Source organism: Lactuca sativa, chromosome 5 (assembly GCF_002870075.4).
Source record: "Lactuca sativa cultivar Salinas chromosome 5, Lsat_Salinas_v11, whole genome shotgun sequence".
NCBI classification, from domain to species: domain Eukaryota; kingdom Viridiplantae; phylum Streptophyta; class Magnoliopsida; order Asterales; family Asteraceae; genus Lactuca; species Lactuca sativa.
The window spans coordinates 308,392,250-308,410,446 of NC_056627.2; the positions used below are offsets into that span (position 1 = coordinate 308,392,250).

Genomic DNA, 18,197 nt, shown 5'->3' on the forward strand with positions numbered 1-18,197 from the left:
TTCTTAGAGGTGGTGGAGCTTTTCAACGGAGTGTCCAACAGATCATGCATTCTAATGTCATATCTTCTAGATCCACAAATATTGTTTTCAAAATAATTAGTTTTATCATCCAGAAAGAGTTAGCGATGCAGCTTGTTGTTCATTTGTCTTCCATCGATATGTATTGAACTATATTAACCGTATTAAAATAAATAAATAAATAAATAAAAATAAACATAGACATATAGGATTATGATTTTTGTTTTAAACGGTTTTATGATACAGAGATAATTCTAAAAATAAATATTTGAATAAACCTTTTTTTTAGAATATGCAAAAGTTTGTATATGTTTGAGATTGAATCTAATTTTTTTTTTTGTTGTTGTTAAAAACACATTCCTAGACATCTTGGTTAAACCTTACTATTTTTTATATTTTTAATTTATTTTAGTTTAATTTTTATAACTTTTTAATGGTAAAATAACTTAAGATTGTAACAAAATATTAAAATTGTTTAAAAAAAATACCATTCAAATTTATCAAGTACAAAAAAAAGTTAATGAGGTATTTCCTTTGTACATATAATATCATCCAAATTCATTGTTTTTAATATGGCCTAATGGTGAGCAGTTGCTATAGGTTAGAGTCTAAGTATATTTATAAAAACAAACGGAAAAATGACTTAGAAATATAATAAAGTATCAAAATTGTTTACAAAATATCATTTAAATTTAGCAAGTACAAAAAAACACCAATGAAGTATTCCCTTTTTACACATAATACCATCCAAGTTCAATGTTTGTTAAAATATAACCTATTAGTCATCGATTGCTTCAGTATAAGATCAAAATATATTCAATAAAAAATTAAAATAAATATGAATTAGGGATATTATGTGGAATACTTAGTTGACCCTAACCTAAATCACACAATGACCAATAATTCATTTTTGAACAAACAATGAACTTAGATGATACTATATGTACAAAGACAATATTTCACTGATATTTTTTATACTTCTTAAACTTAAATGGTATTCTGTGAACAATTTTCATGTAACGACCCAATTTTCAAAAGAAAATTTTCATTTTTAATTAGCCAAAATATTTTTTTACAGCTATGAGGTTTCCAAATACAATTGTTTCCAAAATTCATAACCATTACAAATTTTATTTCAAATCATCAGAGTGTCCCATAAAATGCTCGAGAGAGAGAGTGCACGCCGCGCCATCAACCCTTGCCCTTGCCCTTGGGCTCAGATGTACCTGAAACAGATCCACAAAGGGTAAGCTAATGCTTAGTGAGTTCCCCATAACACATATCATATTAACTATAAAAACTATCTCTACCACATAAGTCATGCATACAAACATATAAGGATGTCGTGGGCTCCTCCCAAGGTCTTACTCCAGGATGTCATGGGCTCCCCCACATGGTCTTACACCTAAGTGTCATGGGCTCCCCCATGGTCTTTAGCTGGAAAGCCATAGGCTCCCCCACATGGTCTTACATCCAAGTGTCATGGGCTCCTCCCATGGTCTTTGCTTGAAAATCCATGGGCTCCCCACATGATCTTACATCCAAGTGACATAGGCTCCCCCGGGGGTCTTTCCCTGCAAGTATCATATATATAGCTAGCATATTACCAAACATATCTAACTATCATACGTCATGTCTCTACAGAAAGCATACCACATATCCCTACACAACAAGTATACCATTTATCATGAAATGGGCTGGCCTTGGTGCCTTAGACCCATTGATATGGTGAGAAGACTCACCTCTCATGATTGTAGAACTGATAAGCTAAGATTAGCTAATCCCCCATGTGCTGCTTCAAATCAACCGCCTATAATCATCATGTGATTAACTCGTTAAAATCCCGTAGACACCCTTAAAGTCAACCCCCGTCAACAGTAAAGGTCAACAGTCCATGTTGACCTCTACTTGTCCAGTGTGTCCAGCAACTCGTCGAGTTTTCTGAGTAATTCCTCCACTAGTCGAGTTACCTGTGTAACTCGCCGAGTCCCTCCGAAAACCCATGAATATCAAACCGAAAACCCATGAATATCAAACCGAAAACTCATGCAACCGAAATCTCATGAAAACCGAAAACTCACTCGAAAGACCCAAAAAACGCGTAAACCCCTATTGACTCGTCTAACCTACCCCTCCTATGACTATCACATAATATCATAGCATACTAGCACATAAAGCATAAAAAATAGAGGCATACCAGACAATTATCACAAAGACAATCATCTAAACTATATTCAAGTATTGGTGTCTTCGACCCACTTCTACTGGAAGGTAACTCACCTCAAATGCCGTGTAGTAGCTAAACTGTCATCGGCTCTTGGATCAACTCCTATCAAACTCCTACACATAAAAATATCCTTTAATTACCCTTTCATATTTAAGGGTCAACTTTGGTCAATGGTCAAAGTCAAAGTCAACATCCAGGTTAAATTCAACATCTAGGTCAAAGTCAACATCCTGGTTGACTCAGCTCGCCGAGTTGGTCCATCAACTCGTCGAGTTCCATGATCCATAAAACCCTGGAAATCTCGATCCAACTCGTCAAGTTCTTTCATGAACCGGTCGAGTTCCTCTTCATAATAGAGTCGAGACATTTCCCTCTCAACTCGCCGAGTTCCTCCTTGAACTCATCGAGTTCTTCAATCTTCTAAACCTAAAATCATGGCCAACTCGCCGAGTCATCTCCTAGACTCAACGGGTTTTCCCAGTAACATAAAAGGTTGGGGGACCACGATTCAACTCGCTGAGTTGCATGAACAACTTGTCGAGTCACCCATAGGCTAAACTCATTCAGTCGTTTCCAGTCGAGTTCAATGCTTCTAAACCATAGATCTGATCCCCTAGGACTAAGTTACCATATAAAGTTACTAACTTTACGTTCATGCATGGTGCCATGAAGCTAGACACACCAAAACCAAGCTATATAAGAGGTCTAGGGCATGGGGAAGGGCCAAGGCGTGATAAAGTTGGCAACTCTAAGCCTCATAAGCTCATAAGTGCCTAGATCTGAAGTCAAAACCTCATGATACACTCAAATCCCGAAAATGACTTCAATATGGCCCAAAAGTAACAAAATACAACCCTAAATGAAGATCTAAGCAAAGGAAATATCAACTTTATACCTCAAATGAATAAAAAACGCAGCTTAACTTTCAGATCTACTGGCTTCCTCTTGAATCCTCAAGCTTCTCCTACCTTCTCAAGCTTCAAAATCACCAAGAACACACAAAAATGGCTCAAGAACACTCAAAGGTGGATTAGGGTTTCATGGCTAGGGTTTGGAGGGATGGAGGCTACAAATGAGGCCACCCTTTTGAGGTTAAGGTGCTTAGATAGGGTGCAAAACCTTGAAATTAGGGTTTCACTCTGGCAGCCCTACTCGTGGAGTTGAGGCTCTCAACTCGCCGGGTAGACTTCAAGTCCCGCGTCCAAAAATCTATTCCTACTTGACGAGTTTGGGGCCTCCAACTCGTCGAGTTCCTTTGCAAAAAAAAACTAATTTGATTTAAAATACATACCAGGATTCGAGTGTTACAACATGATTTTCAAACAATTGTAAGCACCATGACCCCATGGTGGGTGCCAAATTGTTTTGGTCAAAAATTAATCAAGTGTAATTCAACTAAATTGTATGAGAGGCTGTGGTGTTAGGATAATGCAAATGTAGTATAATGATCTAAGTGAGACAAGTGAGTTACAAGGAAAGCCCTTGATCCTTTATAGGATCTCCGAAATAAAACCTTGGGAGGTGATAATGACCACCTGCCTTGTTGTTTTTATTGATTTCAATCCGAGATTACAGAGATGATGAAGATAATACGAGTACAAGTGTAGTAGTTAAGCTAATCGTGTGTGTAGTGTGTGGTTCATAGGTGTTATTTATAGTCTAAGCTAAATAACAAGAAGTCTGATATTTCTGGGATCCTCCTTGAACAAGTATTTGCATGTTGTTTGACTTGGTATTCCCAAGTATTAAACTTGGTTGAAGTGATTCTCCGTTGAGAATGAGTCTTGTGTTGACTAATTCTGCACATGTGAGAAAAATAAAGAAGATATAGCTGTTAAAAATGTTATGAAATATTAATGATAACAATTAGGATCCCGAGATATGTTTAAGGATCCTGCAACTTCAGGAATATTAAGGATCCTGGATATGATTCTAGGATCTTGCCCTTAATAATATGTGTTAAGATGAATATATGATACATGATAATAATGATAGAAGTATTATTACTAAGAATATAAATGTGTATTAAATACCTAATACTATGTGTTAAATATATACACTAAATTAGGATGGTCTTGTCTAAACAGAGTTGGTATTGGAACTTGATTACATAGACTGTAGTCTAGTCTAGTTTCTAAACTATGACATATAAAGCATGTTTAGATCCAATTAAGTTGGATAATAACATAGTCATACTCTATATCACAATGGTATTGTGAAGACTGTATTGACGATGAATAGTGAACTGGTCTATTTACAAACTAAGCTTTGTCAACGACATTTAGTTCAAGTTAAGTTGAAAGAACGGTAGTTATACCTTGTATTGCAAAGACATTACATAGATAGGAAATTTGTGTTGAAGGATGATTACATGTATTATATGTAACATCATATTAAGAGTATGTGTGAGATGGGACCGGATAATAGAACTTTTTTGGATGCGATTGATGATCGGTAGGGTACGTTTTACGTACATGAGTACTATATTAGTATTCCCCCTCTTTTTTTAGACAACCAGGAATGGTATGTCTATATCGCGCAACCGTTAGGTGCCTAGATGACTAGTCATCTGCCAGAGTGGGATGACGACCACTAAGTGTAACGACCGAAAAATTCCAACCAATTTAAAATTTTCAAAAACAACCCGATTCCATTAAAGTTATTACAAAAAGGTTTTCAACACAATTTATTTAAAGTATTCCCAGAATCACATCACGACAGAAACACGAGGAGCGGTACGATCACGCCTTTGCCTTGCCACGGTCTCCTGAAGAACCTGAAAAACATTAAACCACAACTGTAAGCCCAAAAGCTTAGTGAGATATCCCCAAAATACCAACCACATATACCATACACGTATAACATGCCATATCATATCCGATCACAGAATAACCATGCACTTTGGGTCTACTGTGTGACTGGTCCGCCGCACCGGCCAACAGTCCACCTGGTCCACCCTCCGAGTCTAGCCATATACATCGATTCTACAGTGTGATTGGTCCACCCGCACCGGGCCTTCAATCTACCCGATCCACTCTCTGAGTCTACAGTATGACTGGTCCGCCCGCGCCGGGCCTTCAGTCGGCCTGGTCCACTCTCCGAGCCTCGACACGTCTGGTCCGCCCTCTTGGGGCCTACAGCCTATCCGGACCGCTCGCTGGGCCTTCGGGACAACCGGTCCGCTCTGGGTATCTTGGCCTACAGCACAAAGCAGGACCCGCCTCAACCCAACTCCAGTCCAAACAACCATGTGCACATAAACATACAATCATATAACAATTCACAGTCAACAAGCCGGTCAAACAGATCACATAACATACCATCATCCTAACCAGGATACCGACCTAACCAGTCACTAGCATAGCATCACCCTACATATCAGGGAACCGACCTTAACCAGGTCTCTAACATATACCATCCTAGCTACCAGGATGCAAACATATCAAAGCAATATCATAACAACAAATACCCGGATCTCAATCCGATAAAGGGTCGGCCTTGGTGCCTTAGACTCTGTTGATATAGTGAGGATAACTCACCTCGAAACTGCCGACTGAACAGATAACCCAAGCTGCTCCGATCACTGATACGATCTCCACCACTGGACAACCACCAAAGCACTGAACTCAAAACAATATCCAATAATTACCAAAATGCCCCTGGAAATCACCGGTCAACCCTTGGTCAAAGTCAACCCCTGACTGACTTTACTCGCCGAGTCACCCCGAGACTCGCCGAGTCCAACAACTCTGAGTCCACTCGCACACAACTCACCGAGTCATCCCTTGACTCACCGATTCTCGGCTCAACCAGAAAAGATTGGGACTCTTCGACAAGACTCGCCGAGTCCAAGAACAGACTCGTCGAGTCTAAGGCTATCTTCAACCTACTCGCCGAGTTGTTCTTCCAACTCGCCGAGTTCCAGGCCATCTTCATCCAACTCGTCGAGTTCCAGCCTATCTTCAAGCAACTCGCCGAGTACCACCGGATCTGAATCCATACAGAGGCTTTCCAAGCCATACAGATGATCCAAACCATAAATCTACCCTTCCTAAGGCCATCCATCACGTAAAGTGGCAAACTTTACGTGAATCCAAGGAGATCTAGGCATTTTCACTCTAGGGTTTGGGTTTGGGACAAGATAGCTCCTTCAATCACTCAAAAACAGGGACTTTTATGCATTCCAACCCTTCTCCATTCCAAATTTGAGGTAGCAACCTCAGATCTAACCTCTAAACTCCAATACATCAAAAGATATGATCTCTAACACCTCCAAAATGATGAATCTAGATAATAGCAGCTCAAACAATGAAATAATACCTCAAAAGGAAGCTCCAAGAGAAGATTAATCCGGATCCTTGCAAAGCCCTTTGATCCAAGTCTCTTCTCCTTCAAGATTTCTTCAACACCACTTCTCCAAGCTCCAATTGCACTCTAATCCCTCACAATCACGTCTCAGGGCTTTCTGGACTTCAACAGAGGGTAAAGAGGCTAGGGAGAGGGTATAATGTTCTTTAAATAGGGCTCATCCTCCGGATTTAGGGTTTTCTCCGCTTAGCGCCTACTCGCCGAGTCCATCCGCTGACTCGTCGAGTCGGCCACTTAACACGCGACCAAAGTCGCGACCCTACTCGCCGAGTCCACCCATGGACTAGCCGAGTTTCCCCTTCCCAATTTACTCTTTTAGCCCTTCAACTTTACTCTTGATATTCCGGGATGTTACACTAAGTAAACCTAGTCTTGTGGAATAGGCTAGCATACTTATAGTATATACGTGTTATTGAATTATACTGATCCAAGGAGACTTGATCATATCCCCCATGGTTGCCTTTCTTGACCAACACATGCTACCAAGGACTCCCCGAAGCAGTATAGTCAACTCGTTGCTTACAATGATCCATTAGGATAGATCTTATAAGATCAGTGTTATAGGATCAACATGTGAGGATCAACTGGATGGCTAACTAAGGATAGAGAATTTATTATGGATGTTTATTGATGTATTGTTAGATAACAATTGGTGTTGCAAGAATAATATCATAATAAAATTAGGGGGATTGAAAAAACTATGTATCTCACTAGGTTTCCCAACCTGACCCACTCATTTTATATGCATCATAGGTAGCGGTGATACGACTGTTGAAGATTTGAATAAGATGTTGAGTGAATGAAGAGAAGATATGCAATAATATTTAGGACCAATAGGTGTTTATGCCATAACATATGTACTGTATTGATTATGACATCTCTAGTTTAAGACAATAACTTATACTCAAAATGTTTTAATGTACTAGGATTTCCCACAAAGCAAGATATTATGATTTTTAAAGCGTAATGATTTTTGTTGGTTATGGAAAATAAGGGATGTCAAAGACAATAATTTATTTATTTTATGTTATGTTAATGTATAGCTCACAAGACATATTGTTTGATATATGTCGTTTCCATGTATTTCAGGTTCAGGTAGCAAGCCTTTGATGAGTGGGCTTATGAGCATCCATGATATTAGACAAGACTTTTGTTTTATGTTCTATCCTTGTTGCTTTAATAAGTGGTTAATATATGATATGTTGATACCCGTTAATGTTTTCTGGAAATAATTTGATGATTGTTGAAACTCTAGTTTTGTAAACATTGACATACACTCTGATATATGGGTTATTACAACAAGATCCGATTTTTCCAAGTCCAACAAGTCCGGAGAGTAATCAAATGTGCTCAAAAGGTCATGGAGTTCTCTTAACTCTAAGAACACATGCAAAATGACCAAAAAGTACCAAAAATTACACATAACAAGATCTCAAGAACTAAAGAGCAAGGTATCAACTTTATACTTATAAAGGTCTAGAAATGGAGTGAGTTTGCTGGATCTACACCTGGAACCACCTTTCCTACAACAAAGGAAACCTTCTTGATCTTCAAGCTTCACCAAAACACCCAAATAAGCACCAAAATTGGTTCAAGGAGAGAGAGGATAAGCTCAGAACACTCAAAGGAGGCCTGTGTTTCTCTTAAGGGATGTTCTAGGGTTGATAGAGGTTGAGAATGACAAATCCTAGGGGTTAATGTGCTTTAAATAGTCCCTAAAACCCTAATAAGTCGTTTATCCCATGTATCTGGGCGCTCTGCACCCCATAAATGGCGCCCTGACGCCTTCAGTATAAATCTACAGCTTTTCAGTTTTTAGATTTTTGTGATTTATTCCTTCAATCTTTGGTCATCACTTTTACATTTCCTTGGACATTAAAATCACCAATCATAGTTTTAGAAAAGCATAGTTGGGACTCAGATGTTACAATTAAAAACTTCCAACACATGTAATCCTCCAATAGACAATTTGGTAAGCGCATCTGCCAATTACTCAAATCAGGAATCGGGTGTTACAATGTATGCCTATACAACCTTAACATCGGTAATTATTTAGTATTTGTAACTTAGCTTAATTAAGAGTCGATCGATTCATGGAGGATCAAATATGAATAGTTGGATAACTGGAAGGTTGCTTTGAATAAGCTAGAAAGTCGATCTCTAATGCATCGTTGGAAATCTTATACGAAAGAGCAAAAGATTTGTATAACCAAGTTGGTGAGAGCTGTTAATATTTTTTAATACCGTATAGCTATACCGTATGTTCCCATATTGAAATGATACATGAAGTTATTGTTTACACCATACGATACGAAGTGTTATCATTTTCTTCATTTGAGAGAGTTAAATATTTTTCATATTCTCTCTTGTTTTTGTTACCGTCATCTTTAGGATTTCAATCTTAGATGTTAGGGTTTTCGTAAACTCTATAAAAAGAGTAGAATATGATTAACCTAGAAGATTATTCCATTTTTTTGTAAGTTTTGTTCATATCAATGAAATGTGAAAAGTTTATTTTTTTATTATTATTTTTATTTTTTTTATTTTTTTTCGGTTCTCCACACAATCTTAAGGTATATCATTTTCTTTCTTAAAAAATTGTTCCTGTTGTAAAAAGGAAACTTGTGTTTAATATTAACATAATAATGCACGTTGATTATGATTTGTTCGTAAAATTTTTAATATTTTTTGATATGATAAAATATATTTTTACATTTATAAAAAGTATAACCTAAATATAGAATAATATTGAGAAATATTGTAAAATAAGCATCATCCAACAAATTTATGGGAAAATCTTGAAGTATTCTAGCATTAAAAACTATGTCAAATATTGGATTATGATTTAATGAGGATGGTATGATGAAAATGTTAAATTTTCATGATTGGTAAGAAATTTATAAGACAATATATATTTATGGCATATGAAGAAGTGTGCCAAAACGTAATATGAATTATAAACACAAACCGATTAAAACTAGCTTTTTAGAAATGGTTCATCATTTTAATGAAATTTGTACAAATGTTTGGAAAATAAATCATAAATGTTAAGTTTATAGTCAACTTCCTACTATGGCAATCAACTTTGGAAATGAAAGTTAAGATTTAATGTGGGATTGGCTTATATGTGTTAGAGATAAATGTTTAAAGGAGTTAATGTACAAATTAACAATGCATATGTAAACATACGACTTTGGATTGTACAAAATAGATTTTCAGAAAGCTAAGTTTAAAACTTGAAGTATCATTCTTATGATCTTGATGTTTGAGCTTACGCCTTGTTCCCGAGTTTTTTTTTAAATTCATTAAAGGAAAGGGAATGAAAATTTTGACAGAAAGAAAGGGAAGTGAAGGAAAATATTTATTATTCCGTGTTCCCGAGTTCGAAGGAAATGAAAGGAAAATTTTAAGTTTTTGTGTTCCTGAGTTAGGAGGAAAAAGAAATTAAAACTTAAAATTTTCCTTCCCCTCACTTTCTTCCCAAATCCGCCCAATTTGGGAGGAAAATTTAAAAGGAAAATATGACTCCAAAATCCTTCCCCTCCCCTCACTTTCCTTCCATTAATGAAACTCGGGAACACGATTTTCCTTCGACACCTTCACTTTCCCTCAGTATCCTCCCATTTCTCTCTTTAAGTTGAACTCGGAAACAAGGCGTTAGAGTTTAATTTGAGATTTGATTTATGGGTGAAATTAATTTACACTTAGAGTTTGATCACTTAAAAAGTAGAAGCATAATCCATAAATAATAAAAGAAATAGTGTTTTCTTATACTCTATATTGTATAAAAGAAATTAGTTCTAATACATTTACTAGACAAAATCAACTTATTTCAAGACAAAACATCAACTATTCCACCAAACTATCTTTACTTTGTCTATGTGCCAACCGTTGGTAAGTTTACAACTAGAAGTATCATATTGTCCACCTAACAATAATGATTACATATATAAGTATTTTGCAAGACAATATGATTATTTAATTAATTAATAAAATGATAATATATATATATATATATATATATATATATATATATATATATATATATATATATATATATATATATATATATATATATATATATATATATATATTCTACTTTGTGTTATATAAATATAGTGATATTAAAACGGGAAGACTTGAGCCGGTTATGGTATGGATAACCTTAGACCGTATCAAACCAAAGAGACGTATAGAGTACGAAGAAAATACGTATACATTGATTACTCACAGACGGAAAGAATTGAAAAAGTGTTCAAGAGCTGCAGGATAACGACATGCCCAAAGACATGTTCTTTCTCTTCTTTGAGAAATACCCACCACACCAAATCTCATTCAACCCCCACCCCACCTCTTTCATCCCTCATCTCTCTTCTAAATTCAATTACTCGATCCCTTTCTCTTTATCTATGTAAATCTTTCTCGATTAACCCTTTCTTAGGAGGATTTTTCTTCTCGTGTTAATAGGTAGGTAGGAAGATAAAATGAGTATGATCGTGATGGACGGGATGATGGAGAAGGGTGTATTGGATGATATAATTAGGAGGTTGTTGGATGGTAGAGGAGGGAAACAGGTCCAGCTATCGGAGGCTGAGATCCGTCAGCTGTGCGTCAACGCCAGGCAAATTTTTCTTTCTCAACCTAATCTCCTGCAGCTCCATGCGCCAATCAGGATCTGCGGTAAGATTCGAGGACTAGTTTTTGTGATCCTTGTATTTTTTTGTATACTTTTTTTTTGGAATCTCGTAATTATGACGCTCAATTGCAGATGGGTATGATGGATTTCTGCCCATGTTCTATGTAATTTTGAGTTCTATTGGGGTGCCCTAATGATCGAATTACTAAAGGGTTTCTTTGTATTTGATCTGATTTGGGGCGGGTTTAGTTTTAATGATGATTATCATGGTGAATCGGTGCCTTTCTTTGAACTATTTGGTTTGGGGGTTTTGTGTTTGTTCATTTTCTCACCCCATTGATGATCTCTACATTTATCCCTTAGAATTTAATTGATTTGAGTGGTTGTAATCCTAAGAGGGTGTTTGGAGTATGCCTTCCGCAAGTGATTATGTGATTATTGGGATAACAATTTCTACAATCTGAGTAATACTTATGATTATTGGATTCTTCAAGGGCTAAATAATCAATTTGATACTAGCTGTAACAATACAAAACTGACTATATACATATACTACTAAAACTACTTATATACTCTTATATTATTTCCTAATGTAGCTCATGTTCTTCAATCTTTGTTAATGATAGGTGATATACATGGACAATATCAAGACCTATTGAGGCTTTTTGAGTATGGTGGCTACCCTCCAATTGAAAACTACCTCTTTCTTGGTGATTATGTTGACAGAGGCAAACAAAGTTTGGAGACCATATGTCTGCTTCTTGCATACAAGATAAGATATCCAGATAAAGTGTTCCTCTTAAGAGGAAACCATGAAGATGCCAAAATCAACCGCATTTATGGGTTTTATGACGAATGTAAAAGGAGATTCAATGTCCGTTTATGGAAGATATTTACAGATTGCTTCAACTGTTTGCCAGTTGCTGCATTAGTTGATGAAAAGATCCTTTGCATGCATGGTGGTCTTTCCCCAGAGCTTGAGAATTTAAGACAAATAAGGGAAATTGAAAGGCCAACTGAAATCCCAGATAATGGGCTTTTATGTGATTTATTGTGGTCAGATCCTGATCCCAACATTGAAGGTTGGTCTGATAGTGATCGTGGTGTTTCATGTACTTTTGGAGCTGATAAAGTTGTTGAATTTCTTGCCAAAAATGATCTTGACCTTATTTGTAGAGGTCATCAGGTAATAAAACTTTGTTTGTTTATGGAAACATTGTATATGAATCATATGAACCATATTATGAATGTTTTTTGCAGGTTGTAGAAGATGGGTATGAGTTTTTTGCTAAAAGAAGACTTGTGACAATATTTTCAGCTCCAAATTATGGGGGAGAGTTTGACAATGCAGGAGCTTTATTGAGTGTTGACAAATCCTTAGTGTGTTCTTTTGAGATATTGAAGCCTCTTGATTATTCAAAAAAGCCAGGAACTTCTAAGTTGCCTCTTAAAAAGGTAAAATTTTAGTTAAGTTTTTGAATAAGATTTTCAACTTTTTCTCAAACTCTTGAGTATTTTCTATAAATGTTTGTTTGAATAGCCACCAAAAACAGGAACAGCATGAGGGAGGAAAAGTGGTGAGGGGATAAGAAAAATCATAATTCATAATGATGAAGGTTGAAGTGTAGAGATGTATGAAGTATGAAATGGATGACATCTGTAAGATGAGGTGATTTAGGGAGGGTAATATACTTAATGAATGCACAGAAACTTACTGTAGTTGGATGCAAATTAAAACACACCCTTTTTCCAGTTGGTTGGTTGTTATTGTTGGAAATATAGATTGAGAATCAGTCATCTGCCTTCAACGGTTTTCGTGTTGTTGTATATTGATTGTAAAATGTGTTTTTCTTTTTTCTTTTTACTTTTGAAAGTGTGTGAAGGATGTTCTTGTGTTGGTAATTTGGAGCTTTAACCTTTGATTTTGATCCCACCATTGAAATGGAAGATGAAAATGGTGTTCATGGTTTCTCTAAGTGGTTTCGAGAAAAGAACCAAAGAACATGTATGTTGATATGTTATGTTACCATGGCATTTACCCTTTTTTATTATGCACTTCAAAAAATCTATTTGGATAAAAGGATTCTTAGGGCTTTTTTTGTTTTCCTTGTAAAATCTTGCATTTCAAGGATGATATAAGTATATATTGAAAGAAGTACGATCTTAAATTTATGGGAAAATGCTTAGAGTCAACAATTTTTTCACAAAAGTCTTGTGGTGGGACAACAAAAAAGTGCAAAATGACAAGCTAACTAAATTAAAATGTCATGTATCTCTAAATTCTAATCCAGCCAAAATGTCAAAAAAGTGAATATATCCATAACTAATAAAGATATAATGGTCGAAACGCAATGTTCTCAAATTTATCCTATTTAATTCTAATGGAAGCGTTTAGACAATTAGACCCTTCAACATTGTTATTCATAGTAGAATTATCAGAGGAATGTTCCTCCGATCTTTGTGCATGAAACCTTAAACTTGATGGTTGGTGACAATTAGCTGCAAAAAGGAAATCGTATCTTCTTTATTTTCAAGACTTGTTTCCTTATCTTTATTGATTTTCCTTGGCGTTTATTTTAAGAAATTGTTATATTATCATGTATATGTTATGACTCTTTAGTGTATGGAATAAGATACATGAATCATTGGATTCTTATGATATCCAATCACGATACAATTATTATTACTTGTCAAAAATGTAATAATTTTAAGATATCGTTTTATGTCCAATGTGTAATAGTAAGTATCAAATATGCAATATTATGTGTGTATTGTGCATGATGAATAGTAGAATCAAACACATGTCCTATATAACAATAATGTAAAATTAGGCATGTCTAATATATGTAATTGACTAACAATAGTTAGTATGTTGTTTTCTGTTTGTAATTTATTTGCCTATATAAAGATCGCTGGTCCTATGAAATAAATAGAATGAAAATTTGTGAAATGTGCTTACTCTCGAATTTGTTTGTTGAAGTTTCTACCTTCTGAATAGCAGATCACCTATCATAAAAATATCATCCAAGAACTCGACAAGCAAACAAATATTATACAATTCAAAGATCACAAACATGTACTCTCTTATTTATCATTTTTATTACTCTATAATTTTTATTTCCCCCCCCCCCCCCCCCCCCCCCCCCTCCCCCCCCCCCCCGGGGACCGGTACATTGGGTAGACTTCATAATGGTCTAAAGACCTACATTTAATAAACGGCGTAATAGAATTTATATCACTTTTATATTATATTTATAGAATTTCCATATATCGCACATTTGGATTTTATAATAAAAACCTACATGATTTTTTAAAAAAAAAAAGACTAATTTCGAAACTGTTACAAATATATTGTACTAATTTTTAAAAAATTTGGCACACAACATACCAAATTTGATACGGATTATGTTTGTCTCGATTTTGCTATTGAATGTGGCAAAGCCATTTTGCCACAAATTCTCTATTTCTATAGTCATTTTATTATAACTGTTATTTTTTTACATAATAGATGTCGTAGTAACAATCGTCTCAAATTAACTATGAAAATATAATTGTGAATAAAAAAATGATACAAGGATCTACGTTCGGAATTTATTTTTAATTTTTATGTTAACGTAGCTATTCAGACTTAGCTATGGAATTCAGTATCTAGCTATATAATTTTTCCATAGCTATTTAAGATGTTTTTGTAGTGTCTCCGCTCCAACTAATTCATATATGAACAATGCTTAAAATTTCTTTTGATACCCATGTGATAATCCTAACATGTTTAAAAATGACCAACATAATGGAACAACAAATGTAAATTATAACATCAAATTGTTTATGTTAAAATGTTTAATTTCTATTCCACATGGATAAAAGAACTCCAATATTATAAGAATTAAGAAGATTGAGCGTATGCTTCAATCAAAAGCAATGATATATATGTTGTGTATAAAACGCGTTCTTTAAGTTAAGAAACATAATGCATTAGCTTTTTTCTCAATTTAGAAACTTCATAGATTTTTAGAAGTTGTTTGTAACAAGAAACATGGTTGGAACTTGGAATTATGTATTTCGGTTTTGAATAAGGTTGAATACAAGAAAGTTGCATAGTTTGACTTAGTTAAGAAAGTTGAACAAAAACATTGTTTGAAGAATGTGTTAATATTGATAAATCTGAGAAAAAGCAATTTATGAATGTCACTAAATTCTAAAGAAGATGTTAGAGGCATGCACAGCTTTTTAACTATGAAAATGTGTTTTGGGTGAATTTAATTTTAAATCATAAGTGTAATAGTTTGACTTTAAAAAAGCTAATCTATATATGTATGTTTCTATAACCGGACGTGGACCATTGTAAGATATACCCCTACAATTAACATGCTCAATGATTTATGTTTATGTTGTAAGACTATTTAACACATATTTTACCCTGATATTTTACTAGTTCGGTTATTCAAATTACATTCAACTATATATATGAAAAGCATATGGTGATCAGGTGTTATATTGAAATTAATTACTCTTTTGTGGCAAAGTTCATAAATTAATTTAGTAATACGTCTGATAATCATGTGATTTTGATTAGGGGTGTTCGTTTGTATGGATCGGTTTAATCCGATCCAATCAAGTAATTCCAAATTGATTTCGGTTTTCAAAACATAGATCCAAATAGTCTAAGCTAAATTCAAATCTGATTCGATCCGATCCAATTACAATTCGGTTGGATCGGTTTTTATAATTCGGTTTTCAAAAACCGAAACATTTTAAAACGACATATAATTATAATATTACCCAACTTTACACAAGAAACAAAAACAAATTATTTAGTTGTGATTTGAAATTTATAAACAGCTAATAAGAAGATATGTTATAGTTAAATATTTTATAGATAGAAATTTCTTGAGAGAAAATGCATATTAATGATTTTTTTATCGGGTGAAACGTTTTGAACCTATTTGAAAAAATAAATTACAAAATTAATAAATAACTATATATATATATATATATATATATATATATATATATATATATATATATATATATATATATATTATAAATAGATAAATAATAAATGTTTATTCTGTTTTTTTGGTTTATTCGGTTCTTATTTTGTAAATCAAAACCAATTCGAAATCCAAAATAATAATTAGGTTTTGTTGAAAACCAATCCAAAAGTTCGAATATCCGAACCAAATAGTTCAATCCAAAAGTTCGAATATCCGAACCAAATAGTTCAATCCAAATTGTCCAGCTAGATAATTCGGTTTTATACGAATAGTGTAATTATAGTTAAAATTTAATTAGCTTAAAGTAAAATCTTTCTGTGTGATTCTACTTTGTCAAATAAAATGGTTAAATCATATATATTCCCTATAATGTCATAGCTTACATTAAGTCTTCGATAAAGAAGACATCAAATGAGACATCAAGAACATGCAACATTATTTCTTCCGTATTGTAAAGATCATATAGCTACTTCAATAGTATATATAATCCTACTATGTTTATAGTATTTAATATCAAGCAATATCTTAACATGAGATTTGAATAAAAAGCACAACCAATTTCATTCTTGAAGAATAAAGAATACATATATAAGAAATCAATTAAAACCAAAACGATAATGATACAACAAAGTATACATTAAAGAAAATTTAGTTTCGAACCCCACACTTCTTACGAATTTCACCTTTTGTCCCTGTCAATACTTCAAGAGAACCTAAACGTATCATCGCTGCAGAAAAGTCGTTTCTCCAAGCAGCCAAGTTACTCGAGTATTTAGATACCAATGCGGCTGTAAATTTACTATCAACGAGCGTTTGATCCGATGATAACATAACCTTGTGTTGTTTCACGTTAGAATAATATTGATTGTCCAGGCGATTCGGGGTCACTAGATCAAGATCCGCAGTCCCAGAGATTCGACTCTTCGGGCATTTCTTTTTCAAAGCTGCTGCATATTTTGGATCCAACGAGGGATCAGTATGTGAGCCGTTAAAGAAATATAATCGTTGTGTAGCAAAATTACATCCTGCTCTCCCAATAGAGTGAGCTCCAGACAATGCGACCATGTCTCCAACACTCAAACCTTTAGCCACAAACTCCTTCTTCAGGGTGTCCACGTCAGAATCCGGTGACGGGAGGTCTACTTCATCTATGTTTGAAACCCTTCCGTCCCTTCGTCCTGATGGGATAGCATAATAGAAACCACCAACAATGGTGGTGCTATCTCGGGCAGCGAAAGCCAAGATGTCAGCACATGAGACAGTGTTAGGGCATGCAGCTTCTATCTTTGCTTTAGCCTGATCTATTATCTCGAGTCCTCTCAGAGTGCCGGCATTTGCTCCGGCATCTTGCTCTGACTCGATTTCACTGCCTGCCACTGTCTTAAGTAGAAGTGAAGCGTCGCAACCCTACGAATATATCATAAAAAAAGTTCGAAAATTAACGATGTAAAGTGATACAAGTTAGAAATGAAGCTGATGATCATGATATAGTTACCCTGACAAAGCAGTCGTGGAAGTAGAGACGAATGATTCCTGCAGCCATTCCAGGGTTGGCGGTGACTGCCTTATTCACTGTGTCTCGCACTATCTTCTCAGCAGCCGGACATGTGGTTTTATAGAACCCCAGTTTCAACTGTTTTTGAGCTTCGGTTGTATCCAAAGTCATCAGAAGCATGCATAACATACAGAGCTTCATGAACCATGTAACCACCCAATACATCTTCATCATCTTGGTTAAATTATTGAGAGAGAGTGAGAGAGAAAGAGAGATGTGAAGGATTAAATTGAGGAATTGAGGAATTGAGGGTGACTGACAAAGTATATATTGGCTCGGCACTTGTTCATAGAAATACAAAACTGTGACCTGCCGGCTTGCTAATAGTCTTGCAAAGTACTTGGGAGAGGCCAAGTCACCCTTCATCGTGCAATGACAAATGTGGGACTTATATATTTG

The 18,197-nt window shown here is 35.0% G+C and overlaps 2 protein-coding genes across 2 annotated transcripts; one reads left to right on the forward strand and one right to left on the reverse strand.

Moving 5' to 3' along the window:
- The first annotated feature begins 10,861 nt into the window (after window positions 1-10,861).
- On the forward strand, window positions 10,862-13,057 carry LOC111890724 (serine/threonine-protein phosphatase PP1 isozyme 9). Its single transcript, XM_023886806.3, has 4 exons — window positions 10,862-11,293; window positions 11,876-12,435; window positions 12,510-12,704; window positions 12,790-13,057. The coding sequence occupies exons 1-4, from the start codon at window positions 11,098-11,100 to the stop codon at window positions 12,811-12,813; spliced, it is 975 nt and encodes a 324-aa protein (XP_023742574.1). The 5' UTR covers window positions 10,862-11,097; the 3' UTR covers window positions 12,814-13,057.
- Window positions 13,058-16,891: 3,834 nt separating this feature from the next.
- On the reverse strand, window positions 16,892-17,963 carry LOC111890797 (peroxidase 5). Its single transcript, XM_023886883.2, has 2 exons — window positions 17,739-17,963; window positions 16,892-17,650 (listed from the first exon to the last, which is right to left on the reverse strand). The coding sequence occupies exons 1-2, from the start codon at window positions 17,961-17,963 to the stop codon at window positions 16,892-16,894; spliced, it is 984 nt and encodes a 327-aa protein (XP_023742651.2).
- Window positions 17,964-18,197: the final 234 nt, after the last annotated feature.

Excerpts from the sequence above, each read along its gene's own strand:
- LOC111890797 (XM_023886883.2), bottom strand. The coding sequence starts at position 17,963 with ATGTATTGGGTGGTTACATGGTTCATGAAGCTCTGTATGTTATGCATG. Across the intron at positions 17,651-17,738 it reads TCCACGACTGCTTTGTCAGG|GGTTGCGACGCTTCACTTCT; the intron begins GTAACTATATCA and ends ATATATTCGTAG.
- LOC111890724 (XM_023886806.3), top strand. The coding sequence starts at position 11,098 with ATGAGTATGATCGTGATGGACGGGATGATGGAGAAGGGTGTATTGGAT. Across the intron at positions 11,294-11,875 it reads TGCGCCAATCAGGATCTGCG|GTGATATACATGGACAATAT; the intron begins GTAAGATTCGAG and ends TGTTAATGATAG. Across the intron at positions 12,436-12,509 it reads TTATTTGTAGAGGTCATCAG|GTTGTAGAAGATGGGTATGA; the intron begins GTAATAAAACTT and ends TGTTTTTTGCAG.